Source organism: Lepidothrix coronata, unplaced genomic scaffold (genome assembly GCF_001604755.1).
Source record: "Lepidothrix coronata isolate B3197 unplaced genomic scaffold, Lepidothrix_coronata-1.0 Scaffold143, whole genome shotgun sequence".
In the NCBI taxonomy this organism is placed as follows: domain Eukaryota; kingdom Metazoa; phylum Chordata; class Aves; order Passeriformes; family Pipridae; genus Lepidothrix; species Lepidothrix coronata.
The window spans coordinates 2,356,591-2,374,577 of record NW_016690323.1 but is presented as its reverse complement, the minus strand read 5'-3'; the positions used below and the strand labels follow the sequence as shown (position 1 = coordinate 2,374,577).

The window sequence follows — 17,987 nt, the reverse complement described above, 5'->3', positions numbered from 1 at the left end:
GTCCAGGCAGGAAGAGAAAAGCTCAGATTTATCTTCCACATGAATATCCTCTTCTTTCCCTTTACAAAAATGTTTATTTTCTTTGTTCCCAAACTTGCTACTTGCCTTTTTTTGGCAGTGCAATATTTGAAGAGTAAGTTAATTATTTACTTGCTTCAATTAACATATATTTTCTATGTGATTAACCATGAGGCATTACCCAAACAAAAAAATCTTTGGAACAGACACGGTAATGAAACAAAACAATGCTCCTTTGGGAAGCAATCTCCAAATACTACAGAAACCTCCTTTAAAGAAGCATTGCAAAAAACAGTCACGGACAGTTGCCCATGCTTACTGTTTTTTAAATAACTTCAGCAAAAATTTCCTAGTTCTTGACATGAAACCCAGCTGAGATTAGTAGATTCACAACTTACACATCAAAAGCTATTACACTTACACATCAATAGCTATTTGCAACATCAGTACTTCTAAACCTTAGAACTGGTACCTGTGCGTACCATCATGTCTGCTCAGCATTACTATTTTGGGGTGCTTGACAATATGCTGTTTGGTACATTTCAACAGATACCAAACATTTGAGGATTTTGAAGAAGCCTATGAAACTTCATTTCATACATTTTCATTAGCAGTGTATTCTTTCATTTGCCCATCTAAAGCTGGGTTCTAAACCAATTCCCCAAATACTGTACAAGGTGACAAAGTCCAACCTCAGTCTACACAGAAATATCAAGGCAACCTTCTTAACGTAGCTTCCAGGCAAGATGAGGCTGAGGTAGACCAGTTATTATATCCTACGTGTGTTGAGATTAGAGTCCATGTGACACTTTACTGCATGTAAGAAGAATGATGGGTTTACCTTTCAATCCAAAGACAGGAGAACAGCATTCTTGCTTCCTGCCAGACACCAATTTATTTCTTTAAGAAGTATGCCATCTACTGATACATTATTACTATACCATTCTTCAAGCGACTTCACACAACCACTGACCAAGACCAGTCTTAGCTGTGCTAGTTGAAAAGAAAAATAATATTCCATGAACTTACAAGAAACGACAGCACTCTCTAAGCCAGTGAAATGTGTTTTATTTTAAGCCACTGCTAAAACAAGGACAAATTTAGTGCAACCTGGAGTTCATAATCTGAAAACTGAATATAGTTAAATTACTGAAATGGCAAAACTTGTCAGCATTATACAGAACAAGACCTTCATATTCATTGAGTACAGTTACATAAACATTAATAGTTATACAAACTGCTTTTGGTATACAATTGCATCACTAACTGGGCTGTGAATTACTGTAACACTGCACATATAAGCAGCAGTTCCAGCAAATTATAATAAACTTTAGTATTAAATACTATTCAGACATTAAAACAGAACAAAGGCCCTCTAAAACTACAACTCCAGCTATACAACAGGAATGTACAAAGATGGTGCAAAATAAAGTGACTACAGTGGCTGGGCTCTGTACTTGCCACTTCAGAGCTCAAGTACAGTAAATGCTTGACAGCAGAGGCTCTTGCTGAAAAGCCAAAATTCTTACACTAAAAATCATTCCTGAATCTCGTATTTTCATTTGCTAATCAACTGTCTAAAACTACAGGGGTTTACGCTGGTGACCATGTTCACTATTTATTGTGTTCCCATCTCCAACAATATGTGGCTGTTCATCGAAAAGGTCCCAGACAAAGTTACACTGGAAAATGTAACATTTAAAATCTGATACCATTCTTGAGAGACCTAACTAGTCTCGGAATGTGGATTGCTGGGTTTTTGGGTTTTGGTCGGCTTTTTTCTAAAAAGCTCACACAATCTTTTAAAACTCAAGAACAAAGAGACTACAGAAACTGCATTCAAGTACACCGTCTGAGCTACATTTTCACATCCTTATTATGTGACAGCAAATCCTCTCTAATTTTAGCATATGAGTTTGAGTGTTTTTTGATTTTAAGGCTTTATGCATACTTCTTTTTTATTTATGCACCCCATTCTGAATGTTTAAACTTGTTTTAAATATGGACAACTTTTAATTGTTAATTTATAGAGGGACTATTTTCAAAGTGCTTTTTTCCACAGAATCTTACAAACCATCCCAACACTTCATAAATACATTTGGTGTTCTGAGAAATGGAAGTGTTTGGGTGATTTCTGAAACAGTAACATCATTGGATATACTTTCCTCAACTTAAAAATTAAATTACCAGAGCTTCCCACACAGAAAAAATGCAAGATGAAATAAACTCTACCTTTTTATGTTTGTTTATAAAGCAGAGTTGTCTGCTTTAAATGGACCAGAATGTGGCCTTTCATGTTTTTACAGTTTTCACTTACACTTCTGTACCTGTGGTCAGGAGTTTTAGATAAACTTAGCAAGTATCATTTAAGACTCTCATTAGCAAAGAACAGCTTTCTCACTAATATGGCAGACAGCATCAGTTAGATATAGTCAGAGTAAGGTTTTCCAAAGATTATTAAAATTATTAAATTATAATTATTTTGCCAGGTTAGTTTAATGCTTTCCTAATTTCATACTCAAGGAGAAAAGTCAAGTCACTCAGAACAAATTTAAAACAATTTGTACAGAAAATGGTTACAAAAAACAATTTGCTTGTTTCCAGTAAAAATGAAGTATTTTACAACATTTTTCTCATGTAAATTTGGAAACATAAATATTTGATGCAGTCTGAAAACAAGATTCCATTTATAAAAATAATTTTTAGTGCAACTATTGTCTGTTACACTTTCTGAATAGCTGTAAGCTTTGGGAATCACACAATTTTCTGCCTTTCTCCACAGAAGTAACTAGAAAGAAAAAACACCAACTTTATAAAATCCAACATACTGAATAAATCAGTTAAAAAATGGCTGTTCCTGTGGTGTTGTTTAGCTGGTTGTGTTTTGTTGAGTGTTTTTTTTGTTTCAAGAGTACAGCTTTGTACATCCACAATACCTTCAATATCTTTCTCAATTTGGACATGTACAGAAACACTTTACTATTACTACTGTATCCTCATATCCTGAAATTCCACTTGGTGAGCAAAACTTACTCCTGAGGCACTGCTTTTAGTATTTTATTTTCTTGGTATTTCAATTTTGTAAGTAAATTTGTACTAGGGAAGATGTTGCAGCCAAAAAATGGTTTCAAATTTTTGTCTAAAACGACACTGAAAGTCAACCTTAAAAAAAAAGAAAGGAGTATGGGGATGGAGGAGGAAAAAAAATCCAGATAACTTTTGCACAATTCTTAAAAAATATTTGCTACTAGGCCCATCCTCCAAACACAGGAATTAAGATAACTTTACCTACCCTACTTTGGGCTCTAAAGAAAAATCATTCCTGACACCTGGCATTACATTACCTGTAACAAAAGACCCTGAAGTAGTTGTTGGTCTTTTTGTCACATGGCATACGTAGATCTTTCTATCAGTGAAATGATATGCTAAGTGAGGTAATAAAACTATGAGCGTAACAGAATTTTAATTTAGTGGCAAAAGTTTGCATTTAAAATTCGTATGGGTGAGATCTCATACACAAACAGATATACATACATACCTGTGTATGCACACGTGTGTACACACATATGTGCACATACAAAAACATTCAAAATCTTTAGCTCTGTGAGAAAGGCAGAATTCCAGATGACAAATGAGGACAAAAACAAACCAGATCTCTACAAAAAGGGCAGTGTAATGCCCTCCTGAAACACAAAGACATTACAAGGAGCGTGCTCTTGAGTTTACCAGTGTGACACCTCATAGTAATTCATGGGGTAGGAGAAATCAGAATTGTACATACACCATTCAAATTCAGGAATAGATTTAGAGACCATCTCTCTCTCCTTGTTTGGGATAACAAACTTGTGCACCATATCAACAGTCTACTTTCCTGTGAAAAAGTCTTAAAGATTTTTTTTGTTCATCCAAAATAAGTAAGGCTCTATGATTCTTTTGTAGGTTTCAGGTGGCAACCTTGTAATTACCAGCACGTGTCTTTTTCTCTCAAAGGATATATAAAAAAACAAAACCCAAAAAACATTTTCAAACTACAGGGTATGCAAAGGTCCAGATTTCCCTTCAGACAGAAAGGCAAGTCAGCAGCACTGGTGAGAAACCTGATGAGACTGCTAAAAACATTTGATTAAAAGTCCCTTTAAAAAAAATTCAGTGAAGGTAGTTAACAAAAATGAAAAATCCATTTGCAAGAAATTTCCCCTTTACGTTTTAATTAGCTTTCTTTGCTAAATGCTTATGTGCTCACTGAGTAACAAAACTCTCTTTATTACTGAAAAGAAAATTCATATGTGACTGCTAAGAAATAAAGAATTAAAACTAGTCAAAAAGACAGCCAAAATCCTCATAAATTTCTATCTGCTACTTTTAACACATCTGTGTGAGAGACTAAAGTACAAATTCTTTGACACAGAATTAGTGTCATAGAAGTATCTGCATACAAAAAGCATCAGTAAAAAATTTAGCATTTTAAATTTGATTGGAAAGCTGCAGGAAATCTTGCTGAAGAATTATACATGAAATTATGTTCAACTACTCACTCTGCCCTTCTACTAGAATTTATCAGCTCTATGGTGCTCTTGGGCACATAAGGCCTGGCCAAGATTGGTAATTTTTTCCATTGTCTACAGCACAGTATTCCAGAACAGATCCTTGCAGAAATCAGTGCTCTTAGTCACACTGTGAATATAGCACACACAGGAGTGGAAAAAAGAGCTATCCTGGCACAGTGGGAATCCTAAATATCATGCCTGAGACTGCCTCCTCTGAACTACTATCATAGACAAGGGATATTTTCATAAATATTTCGATGGTCTGAACACAGCAGTAAATACAAGTTATGCGTGAGTGGACAATACCGATTACAGACTGAATAAACATACCATGTGCACAGTATCACAAAGCACAGCACGGCTATTTTGACTTTCACCTCAAAGTCTTTTAATTGCTGACTATTACTTAAACATTCACTAGTTGAATTTTAGTTTACATATCTGTGCTCTTTCTATCTCCTTTCAAAAGAGGAATGAAGGATGTTGCATCTTTGGATTTTTCAGACATTTTCCAGAAGCCAACCAACAAAAGACTTATTTAGAGCTTGCTCTCCATCAGATGCCTTCTCTATCATTTCACAATATTTCAGCACTGCTTGCAAGAGATCTCCAACTTTCCAATCTCTTTCTTGCAGTCTTCTGGAAAGCTGAAGGGGAGACAGAGCAATACAAAACAAAATATTTTGACTGGGACATCCTGATGAACAGTTACAGAAGTTATTCTTGAAACATTAGGTCATAAGAGATCAGTTGTAATGAGTTAATCTTTATCCCCGCATCTATAAAAACAAAAACTTCCACAAGAACCAGGCACTTTTCTTTAGGGTAGTTTTCACAAAACTTTCTTCTGGAGGGAGCAACATTTTCAAATTATGTGGTGCCACAGGTATGAGGGCTGTGGTTCATCAAGACTGCAGAAAACAGGAAATTCTGAACACAAGATTAAGACGCTGCCACCCCTCCCATGCCAATAATGCACGTATAAAAAGACAAAACTCAGTCTTAATAGAAGGATGTGGATTTTCCTTTCACAACATATAGTGTGGTTCGGGTGGTACAGACGCTACCCTAAATGAAAACAGTGTCTTCAGAGTTGGGAAATTATAACATCTTGGGGAAGAGGAAAGGTGACAATTAAGTTAAACTACCATTCAGGAGGAGAGATCAGTGTAACTGAAAACATTTTTTTTTTGCCCAGGGTCCAAGCAAAAAAATCTTCCATTGCGTATGTGACAAGCTCAGCTATGTATATAAGAAAGCCTACTCTAAGGGAAGAATGAATTTGCCAGTTTGCCTAGGAGTAAAAAAACCAAACAACTTCTAGTTAAAACAAAAAACAAAACAAAAAAAAATCAAAAAATCAAAACACCTAACACCCACACAAACAAACTTGATTCTCTGTAGCTTTCTGGACACCTGTCAATGCTGCATTTAGTAAACACAGTTTAAACACTCTACTTACTCTTTGGAACTGTAGATTTTTATGGCCTTTTATAGTCCCTACCATGATATTCTATATATTAAGTTTAAAGAAAGTTATAAACAGTGTTTAGAGAATTATCTTTCACAGCTACGAAATTAAAAAATCGTAAAGTTTCTACTATGAGACCTGTCAGATTGCAATATAAAATTCTATTAAAAATGAAAAGGAAGACAATCTTTCCCTGTTTCTTCATCTAGATGATGTTCCACCTGCAAGAAGGCAGGTGATGGAACTGATGGAAAGAATGTGGGCATAAAGACATGTATAAAACAATTAACTTCTTGAGCAAACAATTGACTTGAACAAGTAAAAAAAGATCCTCTCTAATACTGAGCACAATTTATTCTGAAACCTTGAAACTTTTCTCAGTGGAAAAAAAAAAGACATCTCTACAAAAAAAGAGACTGAAATCTGTAGCTGTTTCTGTGAATTTTAAAGGAGAGCACAGGAAATAAGAGTTTTATAGTATAAAACATGCAATTTTGTAAATTATGTTTGTTGGTTTATAAAATAATGGTCATTTTTCTTTCCTCTGCCAGAGGAAAATTTGGCTAATGTCCAAATATCTACTTCAGCAAATACAGTATAAAACTTTTGTCCAAAGAAGATTCCACCATGGTAAAACTAAAGAAGTGGTACCTAAATTTTAATTTAGAGTTCAGAATTTAATCTCACTGTTTCTTTAGATGAATAATCTGTTTCTTACCGTTGGACAAGTGAAATATTAAAGTTTACTCAAAACAGGAATCTTAAAACAGCTAGGTAAGGTCTGAATAAAAACTGAATATATGTGGTTTTTTTCAATCCAGGCACTTGCATATCCACACTGCCAGGCTTCTCAAAGAAGTCAAGAACTATCTACTCTAATTTACTGGTTTCTTGTTATCGTTCATAACAAATATATTTTGTTTCATACATAGGTATTTAACTTCTTTCTGCTTTGCTGAGCATAACATGTACCCTTAAGTAAGAGTTCATACCAAGATGCAGCAAGTAATACCTTGCCTGATACATGCCAGGAGTATTTTTGCCTTTTATACAGTCACATCACGCCAGTGGTTCGTTACCCTGCTGTGACCAGCTAACATAAGCCTTTCCTCCCTTCCAGAACTCACCAACTGCTTATACTGAAAATTACTGTTTTCAGTGTAATCTAAAGCCCGGGTTCATTCCCCACATAACTGAGGTAACTTCCCAAGGTACCCATGAGCTGCCCCAAAGCCCACAGCTGGCCAGGGACCAGCACATCGGGGGTTGGTTTCGTTTCCTGCTGGGCTGCAGCGCCCTCTGCAGGTGCTTGCTCTGCTTTACAAGAGACAGAACTCGGAAAGACTGTTTCTAACTTAAAACCCCTCAGTCTGGGTCAGAGATCATTCCAATTGGGAAATGGGATGGAATAAAAAACAGGTAATCCTTCCCTGTCCCCGGAGAGGGAAACAGGATTTCAATTTCTTTTAACATAACTGAATCTGGAGAACTAAAAATAGTCTATAAAATTAAGTGAAACAATTAACTACCGTAGCATTTTCAGGACTGCATGACTACCGCCTGCCTGAAGGTCTTACGCCTTATCTTCAGGTGTCAACTCAGTATCAATTTATGACTGAAGTGTCAAGTAGGAAAATACTATCATTTTCTAGAAGTGCATACATAACAGACACTACTACTTTCCAGAGTGCTCTTCTCACTATATTCTCATATCAGGGCAGCTGGAGTGATGCTCAGACACAGAGCCAGCTAATAATACATTTCCTGTGTGTCTTTCAGCATTGGCTCAAATCGTACCATCACAACTTTGAAACCTATTAACTCAGAGCTGGCAGAAGAATGAAACACTTGAGGGAAAATTAAAAAAATAGGCACCTACCATCTACTTTGTGGCTTATGTATTATGTTCCAGTGTAAGATACAGGTCTCTCACACACACACAAAATAAAATTAACACTTGTGGGTCCTACTACTATCCTACCTGAATATTTGCAACACTGCATACAACAGGCATGAAACAGATAAACTGATCTTCAAAAGATGGCAAAAAAACTCATGAGGTAAGAAAGATCGTAACCCCAACTCAGTCCCATCAAAAAAACTTCAGGGAACGCTGGGCCAGGCACGTCAGAACAGAAAAAGTGAAGAATTTCCTTTTTTTGTGTTAAGGCACTTATAAACCATAACAGAGAAGAACATATAAATGTAAGGATTAAAATAAACAATTTCAAATAACATAAAAATGGAGAAAAGTATTCTCAAACTGCCTTCTAGTTTATGAAAGCATGAAGTCCACTCTAAGTGTCAGAACTACCGTAGAACAAAGCATATTCCTGAAGTAGTTCTAAATCTAAAACATACCAAGCTCCAGAGAAAGGAGTATAGGGGATATATTTCTACATGCCCAAAAAACATTTCCTAATTTTCTGGGTTATCTCAAATAAAAACTTCCTAATCTCAAATCAAACACACAGTTTTTGTATGTACCACACAGTTACACAGGCAAAAAACCATCCCCAAATCATCACTGTCTCTGTGGGCCAGAAAGGGAGATGCCAGTCTCAGGAAATTTCAGACCAGGTATGATCTTGACTGGCCACTAGCTACCTTTCACACTCTTAAGTCTACAGTAACTAAGCACCATAGGTGCACATATCCATCTAAGTTTGGGAGTCTGTTTTGTCATACTGACTTCTACTTCCCAGTCACTCCCCTTTTCTCCTGAAATGATGTGAGCTTTGGAAAGCATCAAGCTGAAGACTCAATACTAAATTTCAGAAGTGAGAACAAGCTTTTCCTCCCTTAATATACTGATATGCACGTTAAGTTGGTTTTGCCAAGATCTTAATTATTAAAACCATACTAATGGCATCACATTAATGCTTTTTCATATTACCAGATCATAAAACATAAATCTTTAATAATTTATTGTTCCTATGAACCTCATCATTAGAGACAATGCCTCTATATATATTAAGTTAGCCTTTCAATAGCCAGGTAATATTACAGTAATTCCTCGGTAGAAAATTAAAAATATATGCTGAATGTAATAAATTCCAGATTATCACATGCAGTTTGGTGTGCAGCCACCAAAGAATAACTTCGATGATTTTATAGGAATAAGTTCCTCTTATATGTTTGTGATGGAAATACTCAGGACAATATGCATACCAAAATACTGAGCCTTCCCAAAGAGACACAAATTGCTAAAGCCTAAGTTACGCTTTCTCTTGGGTCACATTAAATTTGATCTATAAAACCAAAATAAAGGTACCCAAGACTAAAGCAATCTTATTGAGCCTTCTTTCTCAATAGCTTTGGTTTCAGTTGCTTACAGAATAAAGACATACTTAATATCAACTCAGAAACTAAATTTTTTTCTAACAAGAAAACATGTCTTTGCTAGCAAAAAAACCCCCAGGCAGAACATATTAAGTTAGAAATTAATTTGCATGACCAAGTTGTCACAAAGATTCAATTTACAGACAAGTAAACACTAAGTTAAAAAATGCTTGAAAAAATACAATTTTCACCAAATTTATTTTTTTTTCAAATAAAAATGCTGTAATTGTATCCTTTTTGGAGCAAACCACTGGTGAAACAAGTTAATTCGGCTTTGATAATACTGGTTTATGTATGGTATATACACAGCCTAACCAGGCTGTTCCATTTTGATCTCTCAGGATTTAAATAACGATTTTCCTCAACGGTGAATAGCAAATGAAGTAGTAGTGGCTGGTGTACCACTCAATGGAAGTCCAGATAATCCTTTCCCTTTCCCACCACCCATCAAACCTGAATACTCACAAAGACAAATTCCCTTGAGGCAGTGTCACGGAAGTGAAGATCAGAAACCTCTGTTTCAGAAGCTGCCAGCCACTGGAGCACTGCTCTGAGCTGTGGGTCCACTAGATTTCCTTCCAGATCAATATTCGCTATTGATAAAGTCTTTCGGATTTGCTCCAAACCTAACATTAAAAATAAAATCATCAAATCTGTAGCTTTGTTTCAAAAAATCTCTGTAGTTCACTGTTTATAGACTCTACTATCTTAAAAATCTCAATTTAGTACACACAGATAATACGGAAGAAAAAAAAATCACGCTGGTCTGAAGTGTTCCAGTACTTTCACATAACGAAGTACTGTTTATCCCATTTACAGCTGTGTGCAAACATAGCTGAGTATTACAAGATATCTAAACTATAATGTATATTCCAAATGACAATGAATTTAACACAGCCTTTCATAAACTGAACAGCAATGGCTCTCACATGGTCCATCAGTTACTTACATTTCCAGCTGCTATTTTTTGTCATGCCTAAAAAGCGTATATTTCAGAATTCTTTCCTGTACTGGTCAGACTGCCTCTCAGTTTTTCCAAATATACTGATGGTTTTACTGAGGCACGTTCAATTTTTCAACACCTTTATATATCTTAAGTTCCAAAAATTAACACAGTACTAACACAGGAAGAGCAGCTGTGCTAGGAACACTTATGAACTACAGCATTGTTATCTTCTGTTCCCACACTGAGTTGCTGTATCCAGCTACCAGAGAGTGATCCTTTGTCACACTCTCAGAAACAACTAAGCACGTACGTAGCGCTCTCCAAGTTATTCTTGAAGTCTCTACTTTCAGACTACTGAACTTGACTCTCTAGAAGAATGGGATATATTTGCAACAGAAACACACATTCATGTTCAGTTTACTGCTATCTCACTACTCTTCCAATCAAGGTTATGAAAATTGCGGTACGTAAGGTTCAATTCCCAAATGGCAAAGTCAAGCAAGTTGAAACAGATTCCCTCGGAAAGCAAAAGAGAGAGAAAATTAACTAGTGGAACTGTCAAACCGAAGTGTGTTTGTAGTGGATAAAGGAAAGAACCAATCATTAAAAAAAAATAATTATGACACTTAGTGGATGGAAAGTATTGTAGTAATGTATTGCTGGGAAATTTTGGTATGTTTTTTAGTTTTATAAAATAGATGTGCATTTGGTAATAACAAGGCTTTGTTTCAAATTCTTTGGTGAACAAGGTACAGTCACCTTAGAAAAAGCCAGACATTTTCAGGTATGACACAAACAGAACTTCCAAATGTACAAGAAAACAAAGGTTTTCAACCTAGCACACTATTTAAATAGTCCTACAATGACAGCAACAGAAAGAGCTTTTTCAAAACAGTAGTGAGATGGTGAAGAGATTAAGCTGGAAAAATTTCACTAGAATATAGAGCAGTCTGTTGCACTATAGAGAGTAGGTGACACCTAAACTGTGTAAATGAAAAAAACCAAGTACTATTCTAATGGAGCAATTTGAATATTTGAGATGCTGAAACTCTTTAAAGTTGAGACCAAAAGAAAGCAATGGTATATTGATAAACTAGATGAAACCTACAGAACAGAAAAGATTGTAATTATAATTATTCTGAGGTAAAACACTCAATAATTTAATTTTATTTTATTACAACCCTACAGTCACATCCAATTTAATAAAATTAAGATATGCTGTTCATTTATATACATTTTTCCAGGAGCTTTAAAGGAGGGGAAAAAACACAACAAAAAATAAAAACAAACAAACAACCCCACAAAACCCCACACATCTTTCTGCTTACATCAAGACTATTTGAATATGTGCAACATGGCCAAATATCCTCTTGTAAGCAAGTAGGAGAGGTTTCTTGAAATGCTTATTTCATCTTCAGAAAATACCCAACACAAAGAAGAGCTCTATTATAACTTGCTCTAATATCAGCTCATTTTAAAACCCCACTCATACACTGTGTATTCGTGTATTCATGCAGGCTGTTTTCATGTGAGTTAACAACCTTTGGCAATCAGACTGGAACAAGAGCACAGAGATCTTCAAGCCACAAAGCTGTAACAAGATTCTGGACAAACTCCATTTTATACTTCACTAAGAAGAAAGAGAATATAGCAAAGGCATCGAATTCAAGTTTTTTCATTGTTTCCCATGACTCTCTTCCAAGGTTAATGTGTCCAGTTTGAATAACTTCTTCAGCATCTCGAACACAGCCATGCAGACGATTCCCATGGCTCCTTTATTTTAAAAACTAGTTACACTTCTTTTAAGAAGTTTTTTAAAGAGAAGTTATTCTACGCGTATAAATTTATGCTTTCAACAAGCTGATCAGAGTTCCCTACCTTATGTTATTAAGCTCGTGTGAACACCAGAAACTAGGATTTCCCAAAGGCTGTAAATTTCAATGCATTAAGAGGTGTATGTAGGGTATTAATCTACGAATACACTCTGACACTTGGCTGACATCCATTATGATGAATAGGGATAATAGGGTTGTCACCTTGTTTTGCAGACTACAAAAGCAAAGAATAAAATAATTAATGTAAAGTGCACAGGACAAGAACAGTACTATATGCTGGAACTGACATTACCTTCTACAGCATCCTTGGAATCTTCATCTTTATCTTCTGTTCCATCACTGTATTTAAAAAAAAAAAACAAAAATACAAATACAATCCAATATATGCACAATAAATGTAGTAAATCCTAAGACTGTAATGAAGGTTAAAGGACAGGAAGATCATAAAAGAAATAAGGAATGATCATGAAAAGAAGCTTTGCTTCTCAAACCATTCCATGATGGAAACAGATTTATCATCCACTTCACACTTAAAAAAATGAGAAGAGAAACAAGAGAAGGGTGTTAAAAAGGATTGTAACATGAAGATATTTAAAAATAAGAACTAAACATTGATTTTAATAGTTTTGCTTCATATGTGAAAAAGTTGAACCATCTCATGTCACAGTTATAAATAGTTATAGGTTACTTAAAGCTGTAAGTCGTAAGTGTTCTATTAAAAATCAATTACCAAGCAATTTTGAAAGTTAACACAAACTAAATAATAAAAAAAAAAAAGAAATCCTGTAGGAAGCAAGCTCTAGTTTGCATGAAAGAAAAGTATATCTAAAGACCTGTAAAACTGCAGGCAGGAACATGCAGGAAAGGGACCTTTCATTTTGCAAGCAGAACACATTCATCAGTTTAGCACAGCAAAATTTAATCATTCAGGATGGATTAATTAATGAAAAAATCATATTGTGATTAAGCGACAAGAGTGTGAATAATGTATCAGCATAAAAAATGCACTGTATTTTTACTTTCCAAAATGATTATTTCATGCATTAATTATGAGGAACCCAGCTGGTTTATATTTCTCAACTCAACCAACCTGTCTGATGTTGGAAAGGATAAATTCTCCTCATACATATCCCCTTCTAAACCAAGACTGCTCCAGCTACTGCTGTTACCATTACTGCCAGGAGAAGAAGAGAACATGGCTGAACTAGAAAAGAACAATAGCTCAAACTAGAACCTTCATTTTCCTTACAACTGTTTTGTCAAGACATTAAATGCAAGAGCACCTAAACTTCCTAAACAGGTTTGCTGGAACAGAGTACAAACCTGACTGTCAGTGCTACTCAGAGCAGCAATGTGCACAATACCACAGAACTAGTAAGTTTCAGTACACAGGTGAAAGTATTAATTTGTACTCATTAATTTTCCAGATCAATGCTAGCAGGAATTCTGTCCTCAGATCTAGCCATATTGCTCATCATTTATACAGGCTCAACAATTTCAAAATGATTACTCATAGAAATATGGATTACAACTGTAATATTTGCTTAAGGACTAGCTAAGAGTTAATAAAATTATGCATTGTGAAGACAACTGCACAATCAAATCCAGTAATAATCTCCAGCAGCCTGATGAGAAGGAATTCCTAGAGTAAATAATTTCTTGTTTTTTTCAATTCTGAACATTGTTCTGCAAGTGGAACTTTTAAAAATGGGGGAAGGGGTTACAAATCTGTGAAAACAATACTATAAAGATTACTTCACTCCCAGTTCATAAAAATACTCATTTATCCCATGACTACATTCAACCTGATGCAAAGAACTGAAAAAATGGAGCATGTCATCACACTCGTTAATTTTAGTCATTATAAATAGCTGAGTTTGTTAGGCCTGTGATTATGTACAAGATTGAGCTACTCATATGATTAAATCTCTGTTCCCTAACTTCATACCTCCCCCAGAGCACGTCTGGAAGCCTTCCAAGAACAGGACTACCAGATATCCAGCATTCTTTGAGAAAGCTAGATTATCTACTATAGATGGTATGAGAAGTATATATGAAGTAACTCCAGAGAACAACTGCTGCAAGAAGATGCTTTCTTCACCTAAGTTTTATGTGACTGTTGAAGCTCTTTTCCACTCATACCACTCAATGCAAATAGCAAAATAGTGGAAAGGAACACTTCAAGAGACTAATTTCTTTTTAACAGTTTGCCGTTAACAGTATCACCTAACAGTATCACCTACACTGCTTTCCAGTATGCCTGCTTGGATCCTAATTTCAAAATTTTGTTTAAGGATGACAAATTAAAAGTCTTTAAAATAAAGTCCTGTAACCACAGAACAAGTAATAAACAGAAAAAGGCATTATAATGCTTCTATAATGGTTCATGCAGCTACTCGACATTAGCCAGCAGAAGAGCAAAAAGAAAAGCAAGAGGCTTCTGCTCTGAATTATAACTTAACCTGGATGCTCTGATGCATCCCCTGGAAAAGCAATGTCCATGCCTACACTTATATGCTTAACAAAAAGCAGAAGATACAAGCACTCCCCTGCATAAGTAACTTTAACAAGTTCTCTAAAGAACATTCATTCAAATGGAACTGCCCATGGGAAGAGGTGAATTAATTCCTTGTTTTTCTTTGCTTGTGCCTGGCTTTTGCTTTACTTATTAAACCATCTTTGTCTCAACCCACGAGTTTTCTCACTTTTACTGTTCCAATTCTGTCCCCCATCCCACCTTGGGAGGAGCAAGTGACTGGCTATGTGGGCACTAGTAGCCAGCTGGGGTTAAACCATAACAATGGTGTTATTACTGAATCCTTTCTTATTACAGGTCTCCCCCGGTACCTTTTTTACTCAGGGTAATAACCCCAGATCCTGTCACTTCCACCCGCTAAACCTCAGCAACACAAATGAACACATAGTCAGTTCTGTAAAATCAGCTGATCAATTTGTGTATGTTAGTTTCTCCTGCCAACACCTCACTATCTGGTTATGCCTCCCCTTCTGTGAGCTAATTTAGGTCATTCCTCCTCTAAAGAGCCACAGATTTTCTTCCAAGTTATATAAATTACCTTCTTTTCATTTATAACTATTTTGGGGATGATAAACAAATAACATATACAACATAGATATGGCAGGTCCAGCAATTTTTTTATCCTTTTTTTCTCAGTATCCACTAACCTATATTTTATTCTCTATTTTTAACTGCAAATATGCTGAATATTCTTCCTCATATTTTGAATTTCATCATGTAAGTCTAACTCGTTTTCAATCATTCAACAGATTATGTTTTATTAAAGTAACTCTAAGTTAATGTATTCCTCTACAAAATAATTAACTTCTATGAATGATAAATTATCGTAGTCGTTGTCTTAAATTATTTAGTTAAGCAAAACATGAAAAATATTGCAAAAAAATAATTAACTGAGCAGTTTCACTTTGGTACCAAACAACCTACTTGTATGTTACATAAGAAACCACATCTCCCATACTTCCTTTAACCTCAGAGATGCTGGAAGTACTGACTAAAGAAAAAACCTCTCCCCCACTTCTGCTATTCTTCAACAGAAATGCTGGACTTTCTACAGTAATACAAGTGTTACATCAATCATAAAAAACTAAGTTTACTCATTCCTCATATATTCCTTATATAGAAGCTCGGGCCACAAATCGCAATATAATTCTCCCTGGCAACAGGCAGACATTGCAGATTTTAGAATTCCCATTTTAATATTTGTTAGCTATCAATCAGCCAGGGAAAGTGTAGTGAGAAGCTACTACCCTGAACAGGTAAGTTCCAACATCACACACCTGCAAGCCCATGGTTAGCAGCATATACATATTCCACCAATATCAATTAGAGCAGTTTATAAATACCAGTACCAAAAAAGACAAAAACAGCTGTAAAAGCTCCTCATGCAAATTAAGGTAATATTACTTATTTTCAAGAAAAAATGAATTTATATAAAATGCATTCTCTATGATTAAGTTTTAGTATTTTAGAGCACAACTTACAAATGGTACTGTCAGGTTGTATTTTACACAGGGTAGTTGTTTTTAAAATGCTTCCATCTTTTGCTAATACTTAAGTTTTATAGGTACAGTTTTACTTGATGTGACTCCCTGACATCAATGACAATACACACTCCACATATTTTAAAATGTGAAGATTCATGGCCAACAACATTTCGTAAGAAAACAAAACCGTAATATTAGAGCCATTTTTAATAAAAAATCATTGTGTGCTGAAGACAAAACCTCTTCTCCCCCAAGCTCCATAAGAAAACCATTTGATGACAAGTTATTTGATGTCAAGATAACTGTTTCACTACACTAACATGTTTATAGTTACCTGTCACTGAGGTGAAGAAAACTGCTGCTCTCATCAGGATGTTCATCTTCAAAACTTAGATTGGACCAACTCCCAGTGCTATCATCACCAATACTAAGACTCATCTGCTGGCTAACAACAGATTCAACAGAGTGAAATCCTTCTCTTCCAACAGAGCTAAACAAAAGTTTAAGACAAAAACATCACTGCATTTCATGCTGATCTGTGTTAGTTCGTTCAAAGCAATTTAACACCATTTCAGAGCCGTTAAATTCCAAGGAAAAAGAAAAGGAGAGGAATCTCTTAATTTGTACCCTATCCTCAACACAAGAAATGGAGCAACCAAATTAATCTGAAACATCAACAGGCTTAGGTCAGGGATTGCTATTTGGAATTCTTTCACTAAAATTCAAAAGGAGTGGCACAAATAATTCTCTCTTTTGGAAGATTATTACTGTAAAGCATAGAAGGCATTGTAGCCTTGCAGACTGTGTATCAAGGCACACTTTTCAAGCAGAAGACTTACAGTTTCTGAACTTGTTCACCATAGGACAAGTTTGGCTATTTTCCCCGGTCTGCTTTTGGTACAAGCAGCTAGGTGGTCTGCTATTGTAGGCAAAATGCTTAAGTATGAGCTGGTGTCTAAAATGTTAGGATTCTATTTTTTAAAAAGGGTTTTCTGTAGAAAAAGATTTGTCTTCCTCCTTCAAGAAAGTGTAGCAATGCATGGTTTGTACAGAATTTTTCCCCCAGGAAATAAGTTTCATTTTTTTATCCAAAAAACAATCAATCAAGCATAGCCCATAAAAGGTAGTCTCTAGAAGATACTTCAAAAAACTGATTTGAAGAAGTTTGAACTCCTTACACAAAAAAATTTACAAAATGAGAACATGCAGTTATGAACTAACTTTCATGGCCAAACTGTGATTATCTATATACATATGAAGCAAATATGCAGCTTGAACTGGAACCCACCAGGGTAGTACAAAGGTCATTTTTCCCCCATTTTTATTTACAATTATATCAGCACTAGCAGCAGTTCTCTACACCACACAAGGCAGCTTCTCAAGAAACATATGAATTACCTAGCACACATTAGACGACAATGTAAAAACATTTATAAATTTTGTCAGAGTAAAACTCTCATATCGCCTCCTTGTCACAAATTTACTAATAAACAATATTTCTTTGAACTCTGTGTTTTGTTGTTGACATATTCTAACTAGAATTTTTAAATGAAGTGTCATCCTTGATACTGTAGGTATAGAAAAACATCACCACTTGACTACTTTCTCTTTTGTCACACACTGAGTAAGGACTCAACCGTGCTGCGCATGAGCACTTTTATGCTGTTAGTATGTATGTGTTTCATATCAAACCTTGAAAAATTTAGTTCAGTCCCACTGTGGCCTTCACCCACTGAAAACAAAATAATCAATTTTATTGTCCATCATGATGGCCCTCAAAAAAGCACACAGCAGAAATATAAATATTA

At 35.3% G+C, this 17,987-nt stretch overlaps 1 protein-coding gene across 8 annotated transcripts in view; it reads right to left on the bottom strand.

The window, feature by feature from the left end:
• AKAP11 (A-kinase anchoring protein 11) overlaps nucleotides 1–17,987 on the bottom strand; it is a 102,996-nt gene that overhangs the window by 58,662 nt on the left and 26,347 nt on the right. For 3 of the 8 annotated variants that reach the window (XM_017827825.1, XM_017827824.1, XM_017827829.1), the window contains exons 9-13: nucleotides 16,514–16,669; nucleotides 13,250–13,363; nucleotides 12,452–12,498; nucleotides 9,844–10,004; nucleotides 1,067–5,212 (exon numbers count right to left, since the gene is read on the bottom strand). In XM_017827825.1, the coding sequence (XP_017683314.1) occupies nucleotides 5,066–5,212; nucleotides 9,844–10,004; nucleotides 12,452–12,498; nucleotides 13,250–13,363; nucleotides 16,514–16,669 (625 nt within the window). In that variant the 3' untranslated portion in view covers nucleotides 1,067–5,065. Of the gene's footprint in view, nucleotides 1–1,066; nucleotides 5,213–9,843; nucleotides 10,005–12,451; nucleotides 12,499–13,249; nucleotides 13,364–16,513; nucleotides 16,670–17,987 lie in introns of those variants that run through there. The other 5 variants (XM_017827827.1, XM_017827826.1, XM_017827830.1 and 2 more) reach the window with 5 other exon arrangements.